The sequence below is a fragment of the Carassius gibelio genome, chromosome A6 (genome assembly GCF_023724105.1).
Source record: "Carassius gibelio isolate Cgi1373 ecotype wild population from Czech Republic chromosome A6, carGib1.2-hapl.c, whole genome shotgun sequence".
In the NCBI taxonomy this organism is placed as follows: Eukaryota; Metazoa; Chordata; class Actinopteri; order Cypriniformes; family Cyprinidae; genus Carassius; species Carassius gibelio.
In genome coordinates, this window is record NC_068376.1 from 12293678 (window position 1) to 12318602 (window position 24925).

Sequence of the window (24925 nt, forward strand, 5' to 3'; positions counted from 1 at the left end):
GACTTTTTTTCCTTCCAGTATTGATAAGCTGTATCACGCTGTCAAATTATTTTTCATTTTGCACACATAAACAGCTCAAAAACACATGAATTCTGCTCTTGTTGTGTTCTAATGGGTGGATTAGTGCAATTCGCTGTGATATTATTTTTGGAAGCTCTTAAAAAATGCTGATGAAGCGCTCATTTCTCTCTAGTCTTTCTCTCTGTTCTTTGGCCAGAGACATAATTTATAAATGAGATCTGACCCGGTAATAATAACATATGTTGGTTTAGCTTGTCAGTGTGAATGAAATGTGTAGCCTATTTATTTGTCCGATCTCGCCCGAAACGCGGCTGTCATGTGTACTTCAAGTGTTCAGAGAAATACATCGCGAGCTCGCGGACATTTGGCTCCCGCGAATATATCATGTTATTACTTTAAACAGTTCAGAAACATCTGAATTTAGCTCTTGGTGTGTTCTAACTGGTAGATTGCGTGCAATCGCCGTTTTAAAAGGTCTTAAATAAGAGTGAATTCGCTCGTTGTGAGCTCTGTGCCTGCATGACCAGCAGCTGATTGTTCTCTCGTCTTTCTGACTGCTCTCTGCCCAGAAATCAATTATTAATGAGCCCTGACCCCTGTAATAATCAGATATGTTGGTTTAGCTTGTCAGTTTGAAGGAAATTGTATTATTTACTTGTATTTTTAACCAATGTAAAAGTGAAAGTAAACAAAACGTATTGCAAAAAGTATTGCAACCAGTAGGGGCGCGATTTTTCTCAGACAAAAGAAGTCTATTGGAATTGATTTTTAAAAATTAATAAAAAAAAAAACTTTAAGTCTGATCAGTCTGAAAAGATATAGCACACAGCACCGCTCTATCCCGCAGGTGTCTGCCGAGTTTGGGGCTTGTGGCTTTAAAGCCCTAGGAGGAGTAGCGTTTAGTCTCAGAAAAATAATAAGGAGAAGTTTAAATAGCATAACAGTAATAAGTTTAAATAGGATTTCAGTAAGTTGGCTTTCTCAAGCCAACTTAAATATGTCATACTGTAGGTTCTTCAAAGTAGACACATTTTGCTTTGATTACTGTTTTGCACACTCTTGGCATTCTCTTGATGAGCTTCAAGAGGTAGTCACCTGAAATGGTTTTCACTTCACAGGTGTGCCCTGTCAGGTTTAATAAGTATGATTTCTAGCCTTATAAATAATTCTAGCCTTATTATTTATAACAACGTTTTCAGGATTTCTCAGAGGGCAGGCTTCAAGTATAACTCGTTTGAAGTAATGGTGCTTCATATAACATTATCCAGAGAAACCAATGTTAATGATAAATCCCGTTATGTTTGTACTAAATACTGTATACAGGCCACCAGGGCACCATACAGACTTTATTAAAGAGTTTGGTGATTTTACATCCGAGTTAGTTCTGGCTGCAGATAAAGTTTTAATAGTTGGTGATTTTAATATCCATGTCGATAATGAAAAAGATGCATTGAGATCAGCATTTATAGACATTCTGAACTCTGTTGGTGTTAGACAACATGTTTCAGGACCTACTCATTGTCGAAATCATACTCTAGATTTAATACTGTCACATGGAATTGATGTTGATAGTGTTGAAATTATTCAGCCATTATTTAGTTCTGTGTAAACTTCATATAGCCAAAATTGTAAATTCTACTTCTTGTTACAAGTATCGAAGAACCATCACTTCTACCACAAAAGACTGCTTTTTAAGTTATCTTCCTGATGTATCCAAATTCCTTAGCATATCCAAAACCTCAGAACAACTTGATGATGTAACAGAAACTATGGACTCTCTCTTTTCTAGCACTTTAAATACAGTTGCTCCTTTACACTTAAGGAAGGTTAAGTAAAACAGTTTGACACCATGGTATAATGAGCATACTTGCACCCTAAAGAGAGCAGCCCGAAAAATGGAGCGCAGCTGGAGGAAAGCAAAACTAGAGGTATTTTGTATTGCTTGGCAGGAAAGTAGCATATCCTACAGAAAAGCATTAAAAACTGCTAGATCTAATTACTTTTCTTCTCTTTTAGAAGACAACAAACATAACCCCAGGTATTTATTCAATACAGTGGCTAAATTAATGAAAAATAAAGCCTCAACAAGTGTTGACATTTCCCAACACCACAACAGTAATGACTTTATGAACTACTTTACTTCTAAAATCGATACTATTAGAGATAAAATTGCAACCATTCAGCCGTCAGCTACAGTATCAAATCAGACAGTGCACTATAGACCCCCTGAGGAACAGTTCCACTCATTCTCTACTATAGGAGAGGAAGAATTGTATAAACTTGTTAAATCATCTAAACCAACAACATGTATGTTAGACCCTATACCATCTAAGCTCCTAAAAGAGGTGCTTCCAGAAGTCATAGGTCCTCTTCTGACTATTATTAATTCCTCATTGTCATTAGGATATGTCCCCAAAACCTTCAAACTGGCTGTTATTAAGCCTCTCATAAAAAAAACACAACTTGACCCCAAAGAACTTGTTAATTATAGACCAATCTCGAATCTCCCTTTTCTGTCCAAGATACTAGAAAAGGTGGTATCCTCACAATTATATTCCTTCTTAGAGAAAAATGGTATATGTGAGGATTTCCAGTCAGGATTTAGACCGTATCATAGTACTGAGACTGCTCTCCTTAGGGTCACAAATGATCTGCTCTTATCATCTGATTGTGGGTGTATCTCTCTATTAGTTTTATTGGATCTTAGTGCTGCGTTTGACACAATTGACCACAGCATTCTTTTGCATAGACTTGAACACTTTGTTGGCATCAGTGGAAGTGCATTAGCATGGTTTAAATCGTACTTATATGACCGCCATCAGTTCGTAGCAGTGAATGAAGATTGTATCATATGGATCACAAGTGCAGTATGGAGTACCTCAAGGCTCAGTACTAGGGCCGCTACTCTTCACGCTTTATATGCTACCCTTGGGAGATATCATCAGGAAACATGGTGTTAGCTTTCACTGTTATGCTGATGATACTCAGCTCTATATTTCCTCGCAGCCCAGTGAAACACACCAATTTAAAAAACTAATGGAATGCATAGTCGATATAAAAAATTGGATGACGAGTAATTTCTTACTTAATTCAGAAAAAACAGAGGTGTTAATTATAGGGCCTAAAAACTCTGCTTGTAATAGTCTAGAACACTGTCTAAGACTTGATGGTTGCTCTGTAAATTCTTCGTCATCAGTTAGGAACCTAGGTGTGCTACTTGATCGCAATCTTTCCTTAGAAAGCCAAGTTTCTAGCATTTGTAAAACTGCATTTTTCCATCTCAAAAATATATCTAAATTACGGCATATGCTCTCAATGTCAAATGCAGAAATGTTAATCCATGCATTTATGACTTCAAGGTTAGACTATTGTAATGACTATTGTGGTTGTTCTGCACGCTTAGTAAACAAACTACAGCTAGTCCAAAATGCAGCAGCAAGAGTTGTTACTAGAACCAGGAAGTATGACCATATTAGCCCGGTCCTGTCCACACTGCACTGGCTCCCTATCAAACATCGTATAGATTTTAAAATATTGCTTATTACTTATAAAGCCCTGAATGGTTTAGCACCTCAGTATTTGAATGAGCTCCTTTTACATTATACTCCTCTATGTCCGCTACGTTCTCAAAACTCAGGCAATTTGATAATACCTAGAATATCAAAATCAACTGCGGGTGGCAGATCCTTTTCCTATTTGGCGCCTAAACTCTGGAATAACCTACCTAACATTGTTCGGGAGGCAGACACACTCTTGCAGTTTAAATCTAGATTAAAGACCCATCTCTTTAACCTGGCATACACATAACATACTAATATGCTTTTAATATCCAAATCCGTTAAAGGATTTTTAAGCTGCATTAATTAGTTGGGGTCACTTCATCTACAGCGATATCATTGACTTGATTGCAAATAAATGCACAGACACTATTTAACTGAACAGAGATGACATCACTGAATTCAATGATGAACTGCCTTAACTATCATTTTGCATTATTGAGACACTGTTTTCCAAATGAATGTTGTTCAGTGCTTTGACGCAATTTATTTTGTTTAAAGCACTATATAAATAAAGGTGATTGATTGATTGCTTGAATCAGCATAGAGATGGTAGAGCAGTACAGATATCTGGGCACTGTGATAGACAATAAACTTAAATTTAACATAAATGCAGAGATGATCTGTAAAAAGGGACAACAACGATTGTACTTCCTAAGGAAGCTTAACTCTTTTAATGTTGATAAGGTTATCCTGTCTTTATTTTATAAATCTTTTATTGAATCTGTCCTTACTTTTGCTTTTATTGCCTGGTATGGGGCATCAGCCTGAGGGAGAAAACTAACCTCAGCTATATTGTAAAGGTGGCTGGTAAGTCAATAGGCTGCCCACAGGTTTCCTTGACAAATATTTATGAGAGGCAGATTATGAGGAAAGCAGATGCCATATTGGACTGTGCAAATCACCCCCTTTATTGTTCTTTTGAGGTCCTCCCCTTTTCAGAGTCCCTCGTTTTAAATCCAATAGGACAAAGAACTCTTTTATACCAAGCGCAATTTGGTTGCTAAACTTGCATAATTCTTGATCTAGATGAGTAGTAGTGTAACAGTGTTTTTAATTAGTAGTTTGCATTGTTATTTGTATGTGTATGTGGTGTTTACCTGTTGTGCAACCTGTGTGTTTACCTGGCTGTAAGACAAGTTTCCCTTAGGGGACAATAAACTGAAACTGAACTGAATCAGTGGACTGAACGGGACAGGCTAGCTTTCCAGAATGTTAGGAATGCTTTAGTGACTAATCCTGTTCTATGTAGTCCTGATTTTTAGAAAATGTTTGTGCTTCAGACAGATGCTTCTGAAGTAGGATTGGGAACGGTTTTGAAACAAGAGCAGGGAGGGGAATTACATCCTGTGGCTTATTTTAGTCGGAAACTGTATCCTCGGGAAACAAGGTACTCCGTTATTGAGAAGGAGTGTTTGGCACTGAAATGGGCCCTTGATTCTATCAAATATTATCTTTTGGGATGAGACTTTTTAGTTGAAACGGATCATCGAGCACTGCAATGGACTGATAAAATGAAAGATACCAATGCTCATGTAACTCGTTGGAGTTTGTCAATGCAACCTTTCCATTTCACTGTTAAACATCGGCCAGGGTCAGAAAATGTGACCGCTGATTTTTCTCTCTCGCTTACCTTGCGAGAGTTTGGGGGAGTGGGAAGATGTGACGATGTCATAAGTCATCTTTAATCTGTTGGCTATGCCCTGTGTTTTTGTTTGGTTTATATTAGTTTGGTTTATATTATTGATATGAATTGTTTGTTTTTGGCTTTATTTTTATTATTTATTATTATTATACTTATTATTTTTCTGGTCTAAGGTGCACATTAGGTCAAGAAAGAGACGCCAAAAAGGGTTAATTTTTTGTAGATATTTATTCAGTTTGTTTGTTTCCTTACCTTTTTTCCTCTTACTGCAGCATGGTTTGGGGATGAGGGTTTAAGAGGAAGTGTGGCCTTCCTGTTTCCTATTTCATACCAAATGGAATTCGGGGTAATGTAGGCATAGTCTACTGGTTAGTCAGAGCAGGGGGGTCATCGTTATTGTGAATGTATGTATATGTAAATGTATTGTTTAGTTTTTGAATGTATTTTTGTAATGTTGATCTTATGTTGTTTTGAACTTTATCTTCAATTGAGTTTATGTGGCTGTTTATGCGTGTGTATATGATTTCCCTTTTTGTGGGTTTCCCTATAATTTGGGATGGTTTGACCCTTGAGTTTAAAAAGGGCATACTTGGCCTCTCAGGGTTTAGTATTGGTTGGGGCCTCCATGAGGAGGGTCAACTTTAATGTCGCCAGTGTCTGATGTGATTCAATAAACCTTTTTTTTTTGACTGCAAGCAAGCATTTCCCCGCCTTTTGTCACAGTGTCTGGGTTGTGTTCCCTGGGTTTCCACTAGGTGTCCTCCTTTCCCACGGTGTCTGTCACTTTATGAACTGTCTGTTCCCTTATTTGGTCACCTTCCTCCTTGTTTGAGTTAATTGATTATTCCCCACTTGTCTCCAGTTCCCTCATTATCTTCTGTGTATTTATACCCGGTCTGTCTGAGTATGTGTCACGGAGTCCTTGTCTAATGTTTTGTCATTCTGTAGTCTTGATCCTGCCTTGTGTTTTGTCTGTTCTTGTTTATTTTTATTCTCTGGTTTTGACCCTGCCTGGACTGTTTACCCTTTTGGATTGCCCCTTAATAAATATCTTACCTGCACTTGGATCTCTCCTTGTTTCCTGTATCACCGAACGTGACAGAAGGACTCCGTCAACACAAGATCCAGCGGTATGTCGAGTGATGTTTCTTCCCCAGCCACCGAGCGGGAGAGAAGCAATCGGTTTGAGGGAACCCGCCTGGTCGTGTTTCGCGGGACCAGGGGAGGTCGCCGAGGAGGGAGTGGGCAAGAGGAGACTCAGCATCGCTCTCCACCATGGTCCACCTTCAACTTGGGGCTCATGTGGGAGGGACCAGAGCCGCCGTCTCACCATGGCGGATGGAAAGACCAGCGCCACGACCCGTGATGGCTGCAGGGCCAGTGCCACTGCACAAGATGGCCGCCAGTGCAGCGCCCACGAGGCAAAATGGAAGCCAGCCCCGCGCCACAGCACAAGATGGCCGCCAACCCAGCGCCGCTGCTGTGGATGGTCACCAACCCCGCACCACGAGGCAAGATGGAAGCCAGCCTCACACCACAGCACAAGATGGCCGCCAACCCAGCGCCACGGGGCAATATGGACGCCAGCACAGGTCCAGAGTCATGGCCCAAGATGGCTGCTTGCCCAACGCCGCTGCACAGGATGACAGTCACAGCTGACCCTCTGGAGTCAGGTCAGGTTCCAGTTGACCCTCCAGAGTCGAGTCAGGTTCCAGTGAACTCTCCAGAGTCGAGTCAGGTTCCAGTGAACCCTCCAGAGTCGAGTCAGGTTCCAGTGGACTCTCCAGAGTCGAGTCAGGATCCTGTTGACCCCCCAGAGTCGAGTCAGGTTCCCGTGAACTCTCCAGAGTCGAGTCAGGTGTTCGTGGACCCTCCAGAGTCAAGGCTAGTCACCGCTGACCCTCCAGAGTCAGGGCTAGTCACCGCTGACCTTCCAGAGTCAGGGCTAGTCACCGCTGACCTTCCAGAGTCAGGGCTTGTCACCGCTGACCTTCCAGAGCCAGGGCTAGTCACCGATGACCTTCCTGAGCCAGGGCTAGTCACCGCTGACCTTCCAGAGTCAGGGCTAGTCACCGATGACCTTCCTGAGCCAGGGCTAGATACTGATGACCTTCCAGAGCCAGGGCTAGGTACCATGGACTTTCCAGAGACAAGGCTGGTCACCGTTGACCTTTCAGAGTCAAGTCAAGTCACCGGTGATCTTCAAGGACTGTGTCAAGTCACTGGTGATTTTCAAGGACAGAGTCAAGTCACGGGTGATTTTCAAGGACAGAGTCAAGTCACGGGTGATCTTCTAGGACTGAGTCAAGTCACTGGTGATCTTCATGAACAAAAGCAAGTCACCATTGATCTCCATGAGCAAATACAAGTCACCAAGTGATCTTCAGGTACAAGTGCAAGTCACCGATGGTCTTCATGAACAAATGCCAGTCACCAATGATGTTCGCGAGCAGAGTCAGGCCAGCACCGATCTTCTAGAGTCCAGTAAAGACACCAAGGGATTACCAGAGTTTCGTCGTCCCATTGGTCCGGCCACACGGAGGTCTGCTCCACCTTGGGGGGCTCTCGTCCTGACCACATAGCTGTGGTGGTCTTCTGCTCCGCCCTGGGGGGCTTCCGCCCTGACCACACGGTTGTGGTGGTCTTCCGCTCACCCTGGAGGACTCTGGCTTTAACCACAAGGACCTGGTGGTCTTCTGCTCCACCCTGGGGGGCTTTCGCCCTGACTACACGGTTGTGGTGGTCTTCCGCTCCGCCCTGGAGGACTCTGGCTTTAACCACAAGGATGTGGTGGTCTTCTGCTCCGCCCTGGGGGGCTTTCGCCCTGACTACATGGTTGTGGTGGTTTTCCGCTCCGCCCTGGAGGACTCTGGCCTTGACCACAAGGATGTGGTGGTCTTCTGCTCTGCCCTGGGGGCTTTATGTTGTTTTTTGCCTTTTGTTTTTGTGTTCACTCCTGTCCCCATTCCTCTCTGTTAGTCTGGCCCTCCGGTCCTCCTCCCTCCTGGTCTCCCTGTTTTGTGTTCACACTTCTGGTGTCTGTTCCCCATGTTTTTCTTTTCTGGCCCTCCGTCCCTCCCCCTGAGTCTCCACCTGTCCGCCTCCCTCCTGGTCTGTTTTGTGTCTGTTGTGGAGCGTCTGGGAGCCGCTCCGTAGAAGGGGGGCTACTGTCACAGTGTCTGGGTTGTGTTCCCTGGGTTTCCACTAGGTGTCCTCCTTTACCACGGTGTCTGTCACTTTATGAACTGTCTGTTCCCTTATTTGGTCACCTTCCTCCCTGTTTGAGTTAATTGATTATTCCCCACTTGTCTCCAGTTCCCTCATTACCTTCTGTGTATTTATACCCGGTCTGTCTGAGTATGTCACGGGGTCCTTGTCTAATGTCTTGTCATTCTGTAGTCTTGATCCTGCCTTGTGTTTTGTCTGTTCTTGTTTATTTGGATTCTCTGGTTTTGACCCTGCCTGGACTGTTTACCCTTTTGGATTGCCCCTTAATAAATATCTTACCTGCACTTGGATCTCTCCTTGTTGCCTGTATCACCAAATGTGACACCTTTGTTCTGGTCCCCACAGCTATAGTTTTACGCTAAACAACTGATACGGTTTAGAATTTTCTTTTCTTAAGGAGTATAGTTTCAGTAAATGTTAACATTTATCACACCAACATTTTTTATGTCCAGCTGGGGCAACCGGAGTTCAGTCGACTCTAACCTTCGGAAATGATTCTTCTCAAGAGTCCCAGCACTGCTCCATCTTTCCATGCAGAAACACACAATATTTGCTCCCCAGTGATAGATGGAGCTGTTTTCTCTGACATACAGTATGCAGCTTGTGTACATGATAGCTGGGTTTGAGGGACTGAACTATGGCAGTAGATACAGGAAATCAGCAGCCTAATAGTGATGGGAAGTTCGATTATTTTCCGTGAACCGGTTCTTCCGGACGGTTCGATTGAAAAAACCGGTTCATCGGTTCTTTCACACTCGACGTAATGACGTCATTGGTGATGACGTAATGGCGTCACGTCTATCAAACATTCAAATATATAAAGTCAGTAATCATAACTTTAGTCAGTTAAAACCTCATAATCATGAAAAGTTTACATTTGAGTTTTGCAACAACACCTAAATACAGTAACAGCAATAATGTGCATATGAGGATTTAAGTCTTGAAGATATAAAGTAAATAAATTAGGTGTCATCAGCAGAAACCATGATCCACTTACTAAACAATCCATTGCGATGTATTTGTTATTAAATGAACTTACGTTTCGCCAGATTGCCCTTCATCCAAGCCCTTGAAAATACCCGCGCTCATAACATTACTAGTACAGAATCAGAATCAATCACCAAAAGAATCCCTTCGGTTCAGACATGCTGTGAGTCAGTTGGCTTCACACCGAATCACGCATGCGCAGTATCATCAGTTCATCGGTTCTCAATTCGGACGCGTCCGACAGAAACGATTCTCGGTTGAGTGTACTGACGATCCGAAAACCGATGCAACCAGTTCTTGACTCGAGAACGAGAATCGCTCTAACCCGCACGTGCTGCAGTTCGGTGTCATCAGCTGCTCTACTCGTGTTCATGTTCTGTTTACTACAAACTCAATTTGTGAATGTGTCATCATTAACTATAAATACAGTACAGATATCTCATAAATCATCCCTTATTCCTATTAAACATAAGAGTCTTTAGAGTCTTAATTATTGTCCAACTTCCCTGAAAACCCATTTGGCCTATACATTATACAGACACCGGCGGCGCCAGGGGGGGTCTTGGGGGGTCTCAAGACCCTGCCAAAAAATGCCTTGACCCCCCATTTGACCCCCCCAGCCTCTTCCTGATTAAAATATATATATATTCGGGATAAAGATCCAAAAATGTTTCTCTTCAAACTACGCAGAACAATAATAAATAATAATTATTTCGACATTTATTCATACACTGAACCGAGAACCGTTTCTGTCGGACGCGTCCGATTCGAGAACCGATGAGCTGATGATAACTGCGCATGCGTGATTCAGTGTGAAGCAGACTGACACAGAGCGCATCTGAACCGAACTGATTCTTTTGGTGATTGATTCTGAACTGATTCTGTGCTAATGTTATAAGCGCGGGTAAACCAAAGGCTTGAATGAAGGGCAATCATCGCCAATGACGGCATTACATCGAGCGCAAAAGAACCGGCGAACCATTTTTTTTCAACTGGTTTATTTGATCGAATTGTCCGAAAGAACCGGTTCACTTGAGCACCTGCTCCTTTGCCCCTTAAGTGCCCTTTTGTCAAAGCAAAATTTCCTCATTTTTTTTTTGTAATAACACTTTTGTGAATGCCTGCCCATGCCCAATCATAATATTAATACAATTTATTAATAATAAATTAGCCGTAAATAAAATGACCAACATGATGACCGTTCACCTGACTACGATCTCATCCAACCGGTAAGATTCCTCATGCTGCACGCGCATTTTTTAATTGCTAGAGGATATTTTCAACATCGTGGCAGCTGGTAAGTGGTATTCCATTCTCAGCGAAGTGATTTTGGTGTTTATTTACTTATTATTATTTTACAAGAACGATGTGATGTGAGAACATGCAGATACGTTGTTTATATTGCTGTGTGTAGCCTGTAGTGTAGAAGTAACACTAGCGTGCTGTTTGAGGGAGAAAAGTTTCACAGGCATCGAGGGGTCTGGTCTTTTTTATGTTATTTGAATAAACTTTTATTATATTACAGTAGGCCTACTTATTTATTTTTAACACGTAAAAGTAATTATCACAACACTGGTAAGGCTTATTCAGATTTTCTCATTCTCTGAATTATCATTATAAAAATAAAAACAATTCAGAAATGAATTAAAATATAATTATATTTTAAATGTGATGCAAATATTTTTTTCTACAATAGCAACAGTGTTTACAACAGCAAGACCACTTTAGCCTGTAAACTCAATATCTATCTGGAAATAAATGTAAAAATATCAATGTCAATAAAAATGCATAATATGCCTGACATGAAAGTGCAGTGTGAAGGATATGAATAAAAAATGTAGCCTGTCATTTGTTTACATTGCGAAGGTGTTTTTGTTGTTTAGTAGCAGAAATATGCAGTTATTAGCCATGTCCACTGTATTTTTTGTTGGTTTTCATGAGACCCCCCTTGAAAAGACCAGGACCCCCCATTGCCCCCCCAATCAAAATTGTCTGGAGCCGCCACTGTATACAGATTGGAAACATCAATCTAAAAAAAAAATAATAATAAAAAAATTAAAATAAAATATAGTTATTTTATCACACTTTCAGATGTTTAACAAAATACTTACAAAATTACACGCATGCGCAATATCATCAGTTCATCAGTTCTCAATTCGGACGCGTCCGACAGAAACGATTCTCGGTTGAGTGTACTGGTGATCCGAAAACTGAAGCAACCGGTTCTTGACTCGAGAACGAGAATCAGCTCATCGGTTCTCAAATCGGACGCGTCCGACAGAAACGATTCTCGGTTAAGTGTACTGGTGATCCGAAAACCGAAGCAACCGGTTCTTGACTCGAGAACGAGAACTGCTCCAGCAGTGGGCGTGTTCGTTCATTATCTGGCTCAGCTCGGTGTTCATCTTCAGTTCGGTCTTCACAGCATTTCATTCAGTGTACTGTTTGAGTAAATGGATTACCCCAGGATATTGGTTTATTCGGACTCAGAGGGAGTGTCAGGCACGTTAAAAAAGTTAACAGCTTAAGTAATTTGTGGATTTATGCTTATTGGAGACGTGAACCGTTTCAAACGATTCAGTTCGATTTGGTGAACTGGTTCAACCGGTTCACTAAGAAGAACCGGTTAAATTGAACGATTCGTTCACGAATCGGCCATCACTACAGCCTAATAAACATGGATCGACAAAGAATGGCACAAAGTATTTTGTATTTGAAATTTTGAATATACAAAAATAATAAACTTAAAAGTAATTAAATACAAATTACTTTAGATTAAAAAAGGGAAATAGTATTTTGTATTTCAAATACATATTTTAAATAAATGTATCTGAAATACTGCCCATACCTGCCTGTGAGATACAGTATTGTTCAAAATAATAGCAGTACAATGTGACTAACCAGAATAATCAAGGTTTTTAGTATATTTTTTATTGCTATGTGGCAAACAAGTTACCAGTAGGTTCAGTAGATTGTCAGAAAACAAACAAGACCCAGCATTCATGATATGCACGCTCTTAAGGCTGTGCAATTGGGCAATTAGTTGAAAGGGGTGTGTTCAAAAAAATAGCAGTGTCTACCTTTGATTGTACAAACTCAAATCTATTTTGTACAAACATTTTTTTTTTTTTCTGGGATTTAGCAATCCTGTGAATCACTAAACTAATATTTAGTTGTATGACCACAGTTTTTTAAAACTGCTTGACATCTGTGTGGCATGGAGTCAACCAACTTGTGGCACCTCTCAGCTGTTATTCCACTCCATGATTCTTTAACAACATTCCACAATTCATTCACATTTCTTGGTTTTGCTTCAGAAACAGCATTTTTGATATCACCCCACAAGTTCTCAATTGGATTAAGGTCTGGAGATTGGGCTGGCCACTCCATAACATTAATTTTGTTGGTTTGGAACCAAGACTTTGCCCGTTTACTAGTGTGTTTTGGGTCATTGTCTTGTTGAAACAACCATTTCAAGGGCATGTCCTCTTCAGCATAGGGCAACATGACCTCTTCAAGTATTTTAACATATGCAAACTGATCCATGATCCCTGGTATGCGATAAATAGGCCCAACACCATAGTAGGAGAAACATGCCCATATCATGATGCTTGCACCTCCATGCTTCACTGTGTACTGTGGCTTGAATTCAGAGTTTGGGGGTCGTCTCACAAACTGCCTGTGGCCCTTGGACCCAAAAAGAACAATTTTACTCTCATCAGTCCACAAAATGTTCCTCCATTTCTCTTTAGGCCAGTTGATGTGTTCTTTGGCAAATTGTAACCTCTTGTGCACATGCCTTTTTTTTAACAGAGGGACTTTGCGGGGGATTCTTGAAAATAGATTAGCTTCACACAGACGTCTTCTAACTGTCACAGTACTTACAGGTAACTCCAGACTGTCTTTGATCATCCTGGAGGTGATCATTGGCTGAGCCTTTGCCATTCTGGTTATTCTTCTATCCATTTTGATGGTTGTCTTCCGTTTTCTTCCACGTCTCTCTGGTTTTGCTCTCCATTTTAAGGCATTGGAGATCATTTTAGCTGAACAGCCTATCATTTTTTGCACCTCTTTATAGGTTTTCCCCTCTCTAATCAACTTTTTAATCAAAGTACGCTGTTCTTCTGAACAATGTCTTGAACGAACCATTTTCCTCAGCTTTCAAATGCATGTTCAACAAGTGTTGGCTTCATCCTTAAATAGGGGCCACCTGATTCACACCTGTTTCTTCACAAAATTGATGACCTCAGTGATTGAATGCCACACTGCTATTTTTTTGAACACACCCCTTTCAACTAATTCAACTAATTGCCCAATTGCACAGCCTTAAGAGCGTGCATATCATGAATGCTGGGTCTCATTTGTTTTCTGAGAATCTACTGAACCTACTGGTAACTTGTTTGCCACGTAGCAATAAAAAAATATACGAAAAACCTTGATTATTCTGGTTAGTCACATTGTACTGCTATTATTTTAAACAATACTGTAAGATTCAAACCAGTGGAGGTCCTGTGATGCCCAGTGATGAGAGGGCGGACAGAAAGATCTGATAATTTATGTTGACAAAGGCAGCAGATAGATCCAGCAGAATGAGACCCTAATGATTTGGGGTCAGCTTTTGCAATCTACAGGGCTTCAGTGACCAACAGTAATGCAGGGTTTGAGACCCCTGGTCTACAGACATTCACACTAAATTATTGCTGGACAAATGCTGGAGTGATGTCTAAAATACATTCTGTTATCAATTATAAATTGATAACATTTCTCACACACAACAATCTCCTTGACAGCAACCAATCTGGCTTCAGAAGTGGACATTCAACTGAGACGGCCTTGCTCTCAGTTGTTGAAGCTCTAAGACTGGCAAGAGCAGAATCCAAATCTTCAGTATTTATCCTGCTTGATCTGTCCGCTGCTTTTGACACGGTTAATCACCAGATCCTCCTATCAACCCTACTGGCAAATGGCATCTCAGGAACCACACTTCAATGGTTTAAGTCTTACCTATCAGATAGGTCCTTCAAAGTATCTTGGAGAGGTGAGGTGTCCAAGTCTCAACATCTAACTACTGGGGTGCCTCAGGCCTCAGTTCTTGGACCACTTCTCTTCTCTGTCTACATGGCATCATTAGGTTCTGTCATTCAGAAACGTGGATTTTCATACCACTGCTATGCTGATGACACTCAACTCTACCTCTCATTCCATCCTGATGATCCGACGGTAGCTATTCGCATCTCAGCTTGTCTAGCAGACATTTCTTCCTTCACCTTCAACTCAACCTTGCCAAGACAGAACTGCTTGTGATTCCAGCAAACCCATCGTTCCATCACAATTTCACCAAGTTAGGTACATCAACCATAACTCCTTCAAAAACAGCTAGAAGCCTTGAAGTTATGATTGATGATCAGCTGACTTTCTCAGACTACATTGCTAAAACTGTCCGATCCTGCAGATTTGCTTTATTGAACATCAAGAAGATCAAGCCCTTTCTTTCGGAACATGTTGCACAACTCCTTGTTCAAGCTCTTGTTCTGTCCAGGCTGGACTATTGCAATGCCCTCTTGGCAGGTCTTCCAGCAAATTCTATCAAACCTTCACAATTAATTCAGAACGTTGCAGCAAGATTAATTTTTAATGAGCCAAAAAGAATACACTTCATACCTTTGTTTATCAATTTGCACTGGCTTCCAATAGCTGCTCGCATTAAATTCAAGGCATTGATGTTTGCCTACAAAACTACCACTGGCTCTGCACCCATTTACCTAAATTTGTTACTTCAGACTTATGTGCCCTCTAGAAGCTTGCGTTCTGCAAGTGAACGTCGCTTGATTGTGCCATCCCAAAGAAGCACAAAGTCACTTTTATGAACTTTTAAATTAAATGTTCCCTTATGGTGGAATGAACTCCCCAACTCTATCCGAGCAGCTGAGTTAGCCATCTTCAAGAATCAGCTTAAAACCCATCTCTTCCATCTTTATTTGACCCTCTAACTTTAACACTCACTATTCTAATTCTATTCTTTAAAAAATCTAACTACCTTTCTAATCTTTTTGTATTCTATTTTCTTTTCATTTATTATGCAATTGTATATGTATGTGTGTGTGTGTGTGTGTAAAGACCTCTAACTAGCTTGCTCTATTCTTTTATTTTTTATTCTGTTTTCTTTTTATTTATTATATTATTTAAAATCCCATGCTACGTGTACTGTGTTAACCTAAATGAGACTTGTTATAGCACTTATATATCATTGCTCTTTTTGTTGTTTTTGATTGCTTCCACTGTCTTCATCTGTAAGTCGCTTTGGATAAAATCGTCTGCTAAATTAATAAATGTAAATAAATATTTCCATTTTGGCCTAATATTTTCCCTTACATTAGAGACTGATTGTTTATATGTAAATTAATTTTGGGCTACACTTTATTTTAAGGTGTCCTTGTTACAGTAAAACTTTGCATTTAAGTACTGAGTAATTTTAATCAACTACATATACTTATTAAAAGGTTAGGGTTAGGATTAGGGTTTGGCTTATAGTTACTTTCATGTTATTATGCATAATTAATTATTATAATAGTAAGTAAATGTAACACATAACAAGGACACCTTAAAACAAAGTGTTACCGAATTGTGTTTATAACAACACCTAATTCATAAAATTAGAGATTCAATATATAGTCATGGCATTAAGTGTTATGACATTGAAAAATGTTTAGTTTGATGTGAAAACCAAAATACATGATTTGACATGACATCATGATTTGTTTGTATTGACACTAGTTAACTTTATAAGCATATTCAAGGTAAGAAACAATTAAAGGCTTCTTAGAAATAAGGTCAAGGAAAATGGAAGTCTCATTAAAAAGTTCTTCAAAGGGAAAAGTGATTGCACATGCTGTCCTATAGAACAAACTTACAGTCCAACAACCTTCCAACATAAACTGGTTAAACCTGATACATCATCAACTTCTGAGAAACAGTATTAAATATGAATATTGATACAAATATTTAATATAAAATGACATTAAATACGATAAAAACAATATTACAGTAATGTAGAGCTATGCAAGTACATCTCAAGCGGTTCACAAATTACATTTCATCTACTTAATTTCAAGGTAATCTACCTAAAGAATAACGTATGCAAGACATAGGAGATCAACATCAATCACAGCTTAATTGGCTAGTGATTACTGCTGACAGCTGGTGGTGTACTGGAAAGATGCCATTTGTACACGCTTCTGTAAGCGTTCCACATCCAAGTCTCTGAAATAATTATTTTCCTCATTGTGAATGATGACATTCTGCAGCTCACCAATCTCTTTCTCCATCTTATTTCTTAACTCTCTTTTCATTTTCTGCAGAGCCTGTTAGAAATGCACACTTTTAAAACTCTTTATTTTGGAGGGGAAAAAATGACAGATTTAAGTAAACATCCAGAAACCAAATATATCAATTATACATATGCTATATTATATTTAGGATCATACAGACAGACACACACTATTATATATAATAGTGCTGGGCAATGATAATTGATTTTTTTATTTATTTTTTGGTCTGGGCACATGCTCCGAACATGGCACATTTTTCCGCATCTTGTGTTTGAATGCTTTAAAATCTTTTGAATGTTTAAATGGGCAAGGCTTAAAAACACGGGCAAATGATAAGATTTCATGATGATGCGCAGCCCGTTAACTGTACTGTGGGGTCCCCCCTCAGCAATATACAAATTGACAATTGTATGGCAGTATATAACAAAAAGCAGTTATGTATGTACAGGTATATTATGTGCAAAATTTAAGTGAACACTTAGTATGCGTGCTACATAAATAAGTGTGTGTATATAAATATAAATAGTGTAGTGTGTTCCACAGTTATTATCAAGGGAAGAAACTGTTCCTGTGTCTGGTCGTTCTGGTGCTCAGTGCTCTGTAGCGTCGATCAGATGGCAACAGTTCAAAGAGGGAGTGTGCTGGATGTGAGGGGTCCAGAGTGATTTTGCCAGCCATTTTGCTCATTCTGGATAAGTACAGTTCTTGAATAGAATCGATGGTTGAACCGATGATTCACTCAGAATTCCAGACTACCCTCTGTAGTCTTCTGAGGTCAGATTTAGAAGCTGAGCTGAACCAGACAGTAACTGAAGTGCAGAGGATGGATTCAATTATGGTGGAGTAGAACTGTTTCAGCAGCTCCTGTGGCAGGTTAAACATCCATAGCTGGCGAATGAAGTACAACCTCTGCTGGGCCTTTTTCACAATGGAGTCAATGTGAATGTCCCACTTCAGGTCCTGAGAGATAGTGGTGCCCAGGAACCTGAATGACTCCACTGCAGTCACGGTGCTGTTCATTATGGTGAGTGGGGGAGAGCATGGGGGTTTCTCCTTAAGTCCATAGTCATCTCCACTGTTTTGAGCGTGTTAAGCTCCAGGTTGTTGAGTGTGTATCAGACAGCCAGCTCTTTAACCTGTACCAGAACGCCCGCGTCCTCAACACCTCTAAACTCGCACGTGTCAGTGTTTACGGTTACGGATTCTTTAGTGAAAGAACTGTTTGTGTCCGTTATGGAATGACTCAGGCTACGAAACTGCGTCTTGGTAGTAAAAAAAAAAATTGCATGGTTTTATTTCACAAACAGAATGAGACGATCCACAAAGAAAAAAGTGGAAGAAAAGCGAAAGATAGTATATTTGAATTCTGACACTCTCTCGTGACAGCTCGTGATGCACTCTTTGACGCACCCGTCAACTGATGGAGGCGGAACTTATAGCGAGCGCCTTTTTCTTTGCTTTATATTTCATCAGTTTTTATATATGTGAGAGTGTGTTTTATGTTGAATGTGAATATATATGCATGATTACCATCTGTTCGAGTGCAAATCAGCTCGCTATTACTGTATAATCACGGCTATCAAAGTGAACGTGTCTAAATGAATAGAGAAGTTGATTATTTACTTTATGGCGCATTTGTGTTATTACCATCTGTATAAGTGGCCATCAGCAAATCAGCACTTATTTGCATTGTAAATGCTGCATTTCTAGCAATCTCAGGATTTTCTGTAATTGGCATACAAAGTAAAACAAAAGTTTTATTTTTATTATTCTTACTCAAATTATTCTTATTGTATTTTTCTAGTGCTCAAATAAATCACTTATAGTCTCATTTCTCATATCTTATTCAGATTTGAAATGGAAACTCATGAGACATGTGACTTTCAACCCATTACTTTTCTAGATTGCTCCAGGACTGATTTCATGTATTTTTATATCAAATAAAAAATATTTAATTGTATTAAAAAAAAAAAATGTTTAGGGCACTTCAGTGTAAAGTGAAATAACCTTAATATTTTTGAACATTATCAAATCTGTTTGATAAAAAGCCCAAAAGGATCTTCTTTCCAAAGATACCAAAATTATGTTTGTAACACACTGAAGTAAGAAACGTTACAATTTTAAGTTATAGGTAACAGGTTAACCTCCTGTCTGTAAGGTGACTCGTTACCATCCTGAATGAGGCTGATGAGTGTGGTGTTGTCTGCAAACTTCGGGAGCTTGACAAAGGGGTACTAAGACGTGCAATCGTTAGTGTACAGGGAGAAGAGCAGTGGGGAGAGAATGCAGCTCTGGGGAGCTACGGTTCTGACTGTATGGGTGCTGGATGTGTTGAGCTCCCAGCCTCACTAGCTGCTGCCTGTCTGTCAGAGAGCTCGATCCACTGATAGATGGAGGTGGGCACAGAGAGCTGAGATAGTTTGGCCAGGAGGAGGTTTTGTATGATAGTGTTAAAGGCCGAGCTGAAGTCCACAAACAGGATTCTCACATAAGTCCCCAGTCTGTCTAGGTGTTGCAGAACATAACGCAGTCCAATGTTTACTGCATCGTCCACAGACCTGTTTGCTCTGTTGGCAAACTGAAGAGGATCCAGCAAGGGTCCAGTGATGTCTTTCAGGTGGGCCAGCACCAGTTTTTCCATGACTTCATGACCACAGACTTTAAAGCCACAGGCCTGTAGTCATTTAGTCCTGTATTTTTGGATTTCTTTGGGATGTGGATGATGGTGGAGTGTTTGAAGCATGAAGGGACTTCACACAGCTCCAGTGATCTTTTGAAGATTTGTGTGAAGATGGGGGCCAGCTGGTCAGCACAGGATTTCAGACAGGCTGGTGTAACAATCTGGGCCTGGTGCTTTTTTCCTTTTCTGCTTCTGGAAGACCTGGCGCACCGCATCCTCGCTTATCTGTATTGCAGGTGTGGGGGAGAGGGGGGATGCAGGAGGTATGAATAGTGAGAGCGATTGTTTGGAGAGGTGTTTAGGACAGGGCTCTGAACCAGTTCAAGGAAAGAAAACGAAAACCGGAAACTAACAAAATTTTGTCGGGAACAAAACCGTAAACTAAATCAAATTTTATAGTTCCGAACAGAGTCGAAAACTTTAAATGTCCATTAACCGGTTAAAACCGTTATTTTATCGTTCCATTTAATATATAAAATTTGCTGTCAACCAATCAAAAATTCCTGTAGTATGGCATATGCAAATGTGCCGCTGAAGCCAATGAGTGAAATGTCCGCTCACCAGTGAACTCATAATTCGCAATGCACTGCCCTTAGAGTTTATCTGAGGATAGTGTGAGATTAATTCAACAGATCACTTGCACCTGCAGCACTTCTGTAAATGGAGAAAACAGAAAAACTAACCCCTATAGGCTTACATAAAGAGGAATATAGGCATATAAACTAAATATATTTCACTTAAATCATACTGACAGATCAACTAAATGAAAGAAAAAATGTGCAAAATTATGGTTCATTGAGACACATTCCAAAATTTTCGGAAAGGAAAACGAAACAGCAGAGAGTAATTTTCTTTATTTTGCAAAAGCTTTACAGTTTAAATTATTTTTGCAAAAGCTTGACAGCTTTGGATAATGTCTTGCTTCTTTATAACCAACCAGCTTTGGTATGACCATCACGCCGACACAACATAATTTTTCTATATTGAAGCCTGTTCATTATAAAAACAAAATAATAATAGAAACAATTAAATAGTTACACTGCTCCGTTCAGTGTGACCACGCCTCACTGTGCTGATAAAGCAGATGTGAAGGATGATGTTTTATGTCGATGAAAGTACATACACTATATAATAAATCATATTTTAGCATCCAGATACATCAGGAACATGGAAACATTTGGATTTGTGCCGAATGAGAGTTAGGCATCAGCTTCACCATAAATTAATTTGTTTTTGGATTGATGTTTTTATAGCTTTTAGAGGATTTGTTTTGTAGAGAAACTAATAACCGTTTTTATTATGTTTGTAAACATTTTGCTTTGGACTACATGCATTTTAGTGTTCATTATTTTAGAAAGTAGTGGGGCTAATAAAATTTTTTAGTAGACTACATTTGGCCAAAATCGAAAAAACAGGATGCTTTGGCTTTGGACTAACTGCAGCGGGTTATTGACTAGCGTTAGATCTCTATTTTTTCCTTTTCTTTTTGAGTAAAGAAAACGCTGTACTTTATTATTATATTACTATTATTGTAGGGATTGAAATTTAAGGTTAAAATTTATGTTCTATAACTTTAAATAAGATCTTAAGATAATATCGTGAGAACAGAGACCCACAATTAGAATTGCAGACAAGAATATTCTGAGCGCAGTAGTGAGAGGTAGAGAGTGAAATCAGATGTGGTTAATTCCTGATGTTCACCTCTTCATGTTTAATAAATCAAGTGTTAAGTGTCCTCCTTCCAACAAAGCCAAGAACCCACGAGCTAGCGCGCGGTAAGAACTGTAAAGCCTGCATAAAGGAATGATGTGCGTTACATTATTATTAGGCACATTATATGCAAAGAATATATATATATATATATTTTTTAAACGTTATTAACCGGTATTTCTTCCACCCGAACTGGTTTCAGAACAGTAATGATGTAAGAGGAACCTGAAACAGAAACGTTAAAATATAGATTCTGCTCGGAGTGAACCGATTTATTATTATTTTTTTTCGTTTTCAAGCCCTGGTTTAGAATTGGTTGCAAGAGTTATGAATGGTGTGAACGGTTGTGTGTAGACGCATTCAGGGCGGGTTGCAGGAGGTTTTTTGTCTTTAGACTAGATTAGATTCAACTTTATTGTCACTGCATATGTAAGGTACAAGGCAACGAAATGCAGTTAGCACCTACCCAGAAGTGCAATAAGCACTAAGTACAGAATATACAAGGTCTACATTATGTACAATATCTACAATAACTATACAGATAAGTATTATGGACATAATTTACAGATTTTAAATACTATTAGCATGATATACAGATAGGTGTACTATGAATATACTATACAGATGGATTATGTAAAAGTGTATGTACACTATAGGCAGGACTATGAACATATGAACATAATTTACAGTATTGCAATGGACAGTAAAGTGCATAGAAAATATTTCAGTGTGCAAAAGGATAATTCAGTGTTCCTGGATGAACAGACAGTAGTGCAAGTAATAACAAGTTACTGTTTTTTTGCTTGTTGTAAATAAATAAATCAGTCAGATGTAGTGTTGAAGAGGGGGAGGAGTCTGTGTGTGTGGTGTTGTGGTGTGTCAGATGGCAAAATTCAGTAAGGAGACAGCTTTAGGGAAAAGCTGTTCCTGATTCTTATGGTCCTTGTCCGGAGGCTCCTGAAGGGCCTCCTGGAGGACAGGAGGTTAAACAGTCTGTGGTCAAGGTGAGAGGAGTCCTTGAGAATGCTGCGAGCTCGTCGTAGACAGCGTTTCCTATGGATGTCTTCAAGAGCAGGAAGTGGTGTCCCTGTGATGCGTAGGGTAGTTTTCACCACCCTCTGCAATGCTTTGCGGTCAGCCACTGTGCAGTTCCCATACCAGACTGTGATGCAACTGGTCAGGATGCTCTTGATCGCACACCAGTAAAAGTTCACCAGGATGGTTGAAGACAGCTGGTTCTTCTTCAGTGTCCTGGGGAAGAAAAGGCACTGATGAGCCTTCTTGCCCAGGATGGAGGTGTTTGTGGCCCAGGACAGGTCCTCCGCGATGGTGGTTCCCAGGAAATTGAAGCTAGAGACATGTTCAACAACCATCCCATTAACGTGGATGGGGTCATGCGTGCTTCCTTTCTTCTTCCTGAAGTCCACAATGAGCTCCTTAGTCTTATTGGTGTTAAGGAGCAGGTTATTGTCAGCACACCATATGGCCAGGTGCTGTACCTCTTCCCTGTAGGCAGTCTCATTGTTGTCTGTGATGAGGCCAATCACTGTGTCTGCAAACTTAATGGAGTTGGATCGTGAGTGTAAAGGGAGTAAAGGAATGGGCTCAGCACACAGCCCTGTGATACGCCAGGTTAGTGGAGCGGGTGTGGCCTGAGCGAACATGCTGAGGCCTGTTGGTCAGAAAGTCCATAATCATGTTGCAGAGGGAGGTGTTAATGTCAAGGTCTCCAAGTTTCGTGGTCAGCTTGGAGGAAATTACGGTGTTAAATGCTGAACTGAAGTCAACAAACAACATCCTAACATACGTGTTGTTATGGTCCAGGTGTGTGAGTGCAGAGTGCAGCACTGTGCATCCAGCATCCTCTGTGCTACTATTTCTGCAGTAGGCAAATTGGTGTGGGTCTAGGGTGGGTGGGATTTAGTCTTTGAGGTGTGCTAGGACCAGTCGCTCGAAGCACTTCATAATGATGGGAGTGAATGCTACGGGTTGATAGTCATTCAGGCACATTGGGGAGGAGTGTTTTGGTACTGGCACAATGGATGTGGCCTTAAAACATGTAGGCACAGTTGCTTGGGTGAGGGACAGGTTGAAAATGTCTGTGAAGACCCCTGCAAACTGCTCTGCACATGCTCTAAAGCACACGTCACGTTTGATAATACCTAGAATATCAAAATCAACTGCAGGCGGCAGAACCTTTTCCTATTTGGTGCCTAAACTCTGGAATAACCTACCTTACATTGTTTGGGAGGCAGACACACTCTTGCAGTTTAAATCTAGATTAAAGACCCATCTCTTTAACCTGGTTTACACATACTAATATGCTTTTAATATCCAAATCCATTAAAGGATTTTTAGGCTGCATTAATTAGGTAAACCGGAACCGGGAACATTTCACATAACACCCTATGTACTTGCTACATCATTAGAAGAATGGCATCTACGCTAATATTTGTCCGTTTCTCTCTTTTTCCGAGGTCACCGTAGCCACCAGATCCAGTCTGTATCCAGATCAGAGGGTCAACGCAGTCACCCGGATCCAGTACGTATCCAGACCAGATGGTGGATCAGCACCTAGAAAGGACCTCTACTGTCCAGAAAGACAGCGTAGACCAGGACAACTAGAGCCCCTAAAGAAACTAAAGATCCCCTATAAAGACCTTGTCTCAGAGGACCACCAGGACAAGACCACAGGAAACAGATGATTCTTCTGCACAATCTGACTTTGCTGCAGCCTGGAATTGAACTATTGGTTTTGTCTGGTCAGAGGAGAACTGAACCCCCCAACTGAGCCTGGTTTCTCCCAAGGTTTTTTTCTCCATTCTGTCACCGATGGAGTTTCGGTTCCTTGCCACTGTCGCCTCTGGCTTGCTTAGTTGGGGTCACTTCATCTACAGCGATATCGTTTACTTGATTGGAAATAAATGCACAGACACTATTTAACTGAACAGAGACAACATCACTGAATTCAATGATTCAATGATAACTATCATTTTGCATTATTGACACTGTTTTCCTGATGAATGTTGTTCAGTTGCTTTGACGCAATGTATTTTATTTAAAGCGCTATATAAATAAAGGTGACTTGACGTGAAGGAATGCCATTCGGGCCGTGCGTTGATCCGGCTCAATGCAGTGTGGACATCTGTTTAGGTGAGTTTGAGAGGTTGGTGGTCTGTTGAGTAGGTAATTTTGGTGGCCGTCTCCTTGCTGTCGCTGTTGAAGTGACCATTAAAGTCACTTAGCTCGTTAAGGAAGGAGATGTCCGTGACCGTTGGAGTGGAGTTGCTTGACTTGTAGTCACTGACGATCTGGATGGCCTGCCACATGTGTCGGTGGTCAGAGTTGGAAAAGTGTTCCTCTACCTTGTGTTGAGTTGTGAATGGTGTGAACGGTTGTGTGGAGAGGCATTCAGGGCAGGTTGCAGGAGTTGTGAATGGTGTGAACGTTTGTGTGGAGAGGCGTTCAGGATGGTTGCAGGAGTTGTTAATGGTTGTGTGGAGGGGCGTTCAGTGCAGGTGATGGGTGTTCTTTTTTCAAACCTGCAGTAAATCTCGTTAAGATCATCTGACAGTCGTTGATTCTCCACAGTTCTGGGGGATGGTGTCTTGTAGTTGGTGATCTCTTTCAGACTTTTCCACACTGATGCGGAGTAGTCGGAAGTGAATTTAGTCCTTATTTTTCAAGAATAATTCCTCTTTGTCACTCTGATTTCCTTTTCCAGTGTGTATTTAGCCTGTTTATACAAGACATTGCCCCCCTTCCTGTT

At 40.5% G+C, this 24925-nt stretch overlaps 1 protein-coding gene across 15 annotated transcripts in view; it reads right to left on the bottom strand.

Annotated features, from left to right (window-relative positions):
- Positions 1-24925, bottom strand: part of LOC128016245 (centrosomal protein of 95 kDa) — a 233500-nt gene that overhangs the window by 45672 nt on the left and 162903 nt on the right. For 4 of the 15 annotated variants that reach the window (XM_052600753.1, XM_052600754.1, XM_052600752.1 and 1 more), the window contains one exon: positions 16193-16799. The exons of 8 other annotated variants lie outside the window; for them this stretch is intronic. In XM_052600753.1, coding sequence (XP_052456713.1) covers positions 16623-16799 — 177 coding nt within the window. In that variant the 3' untranslated portion in view covers positions 16193-16622. Of the gene's footprint in view, positions 1-16192; positions 16827-24925 lie in introns of those variants that run through there. 3 more of the 15 variants (XM_052600758.1, XM_052600759.1, XM_052600755.1) reach the window with 3 other exon arrangements.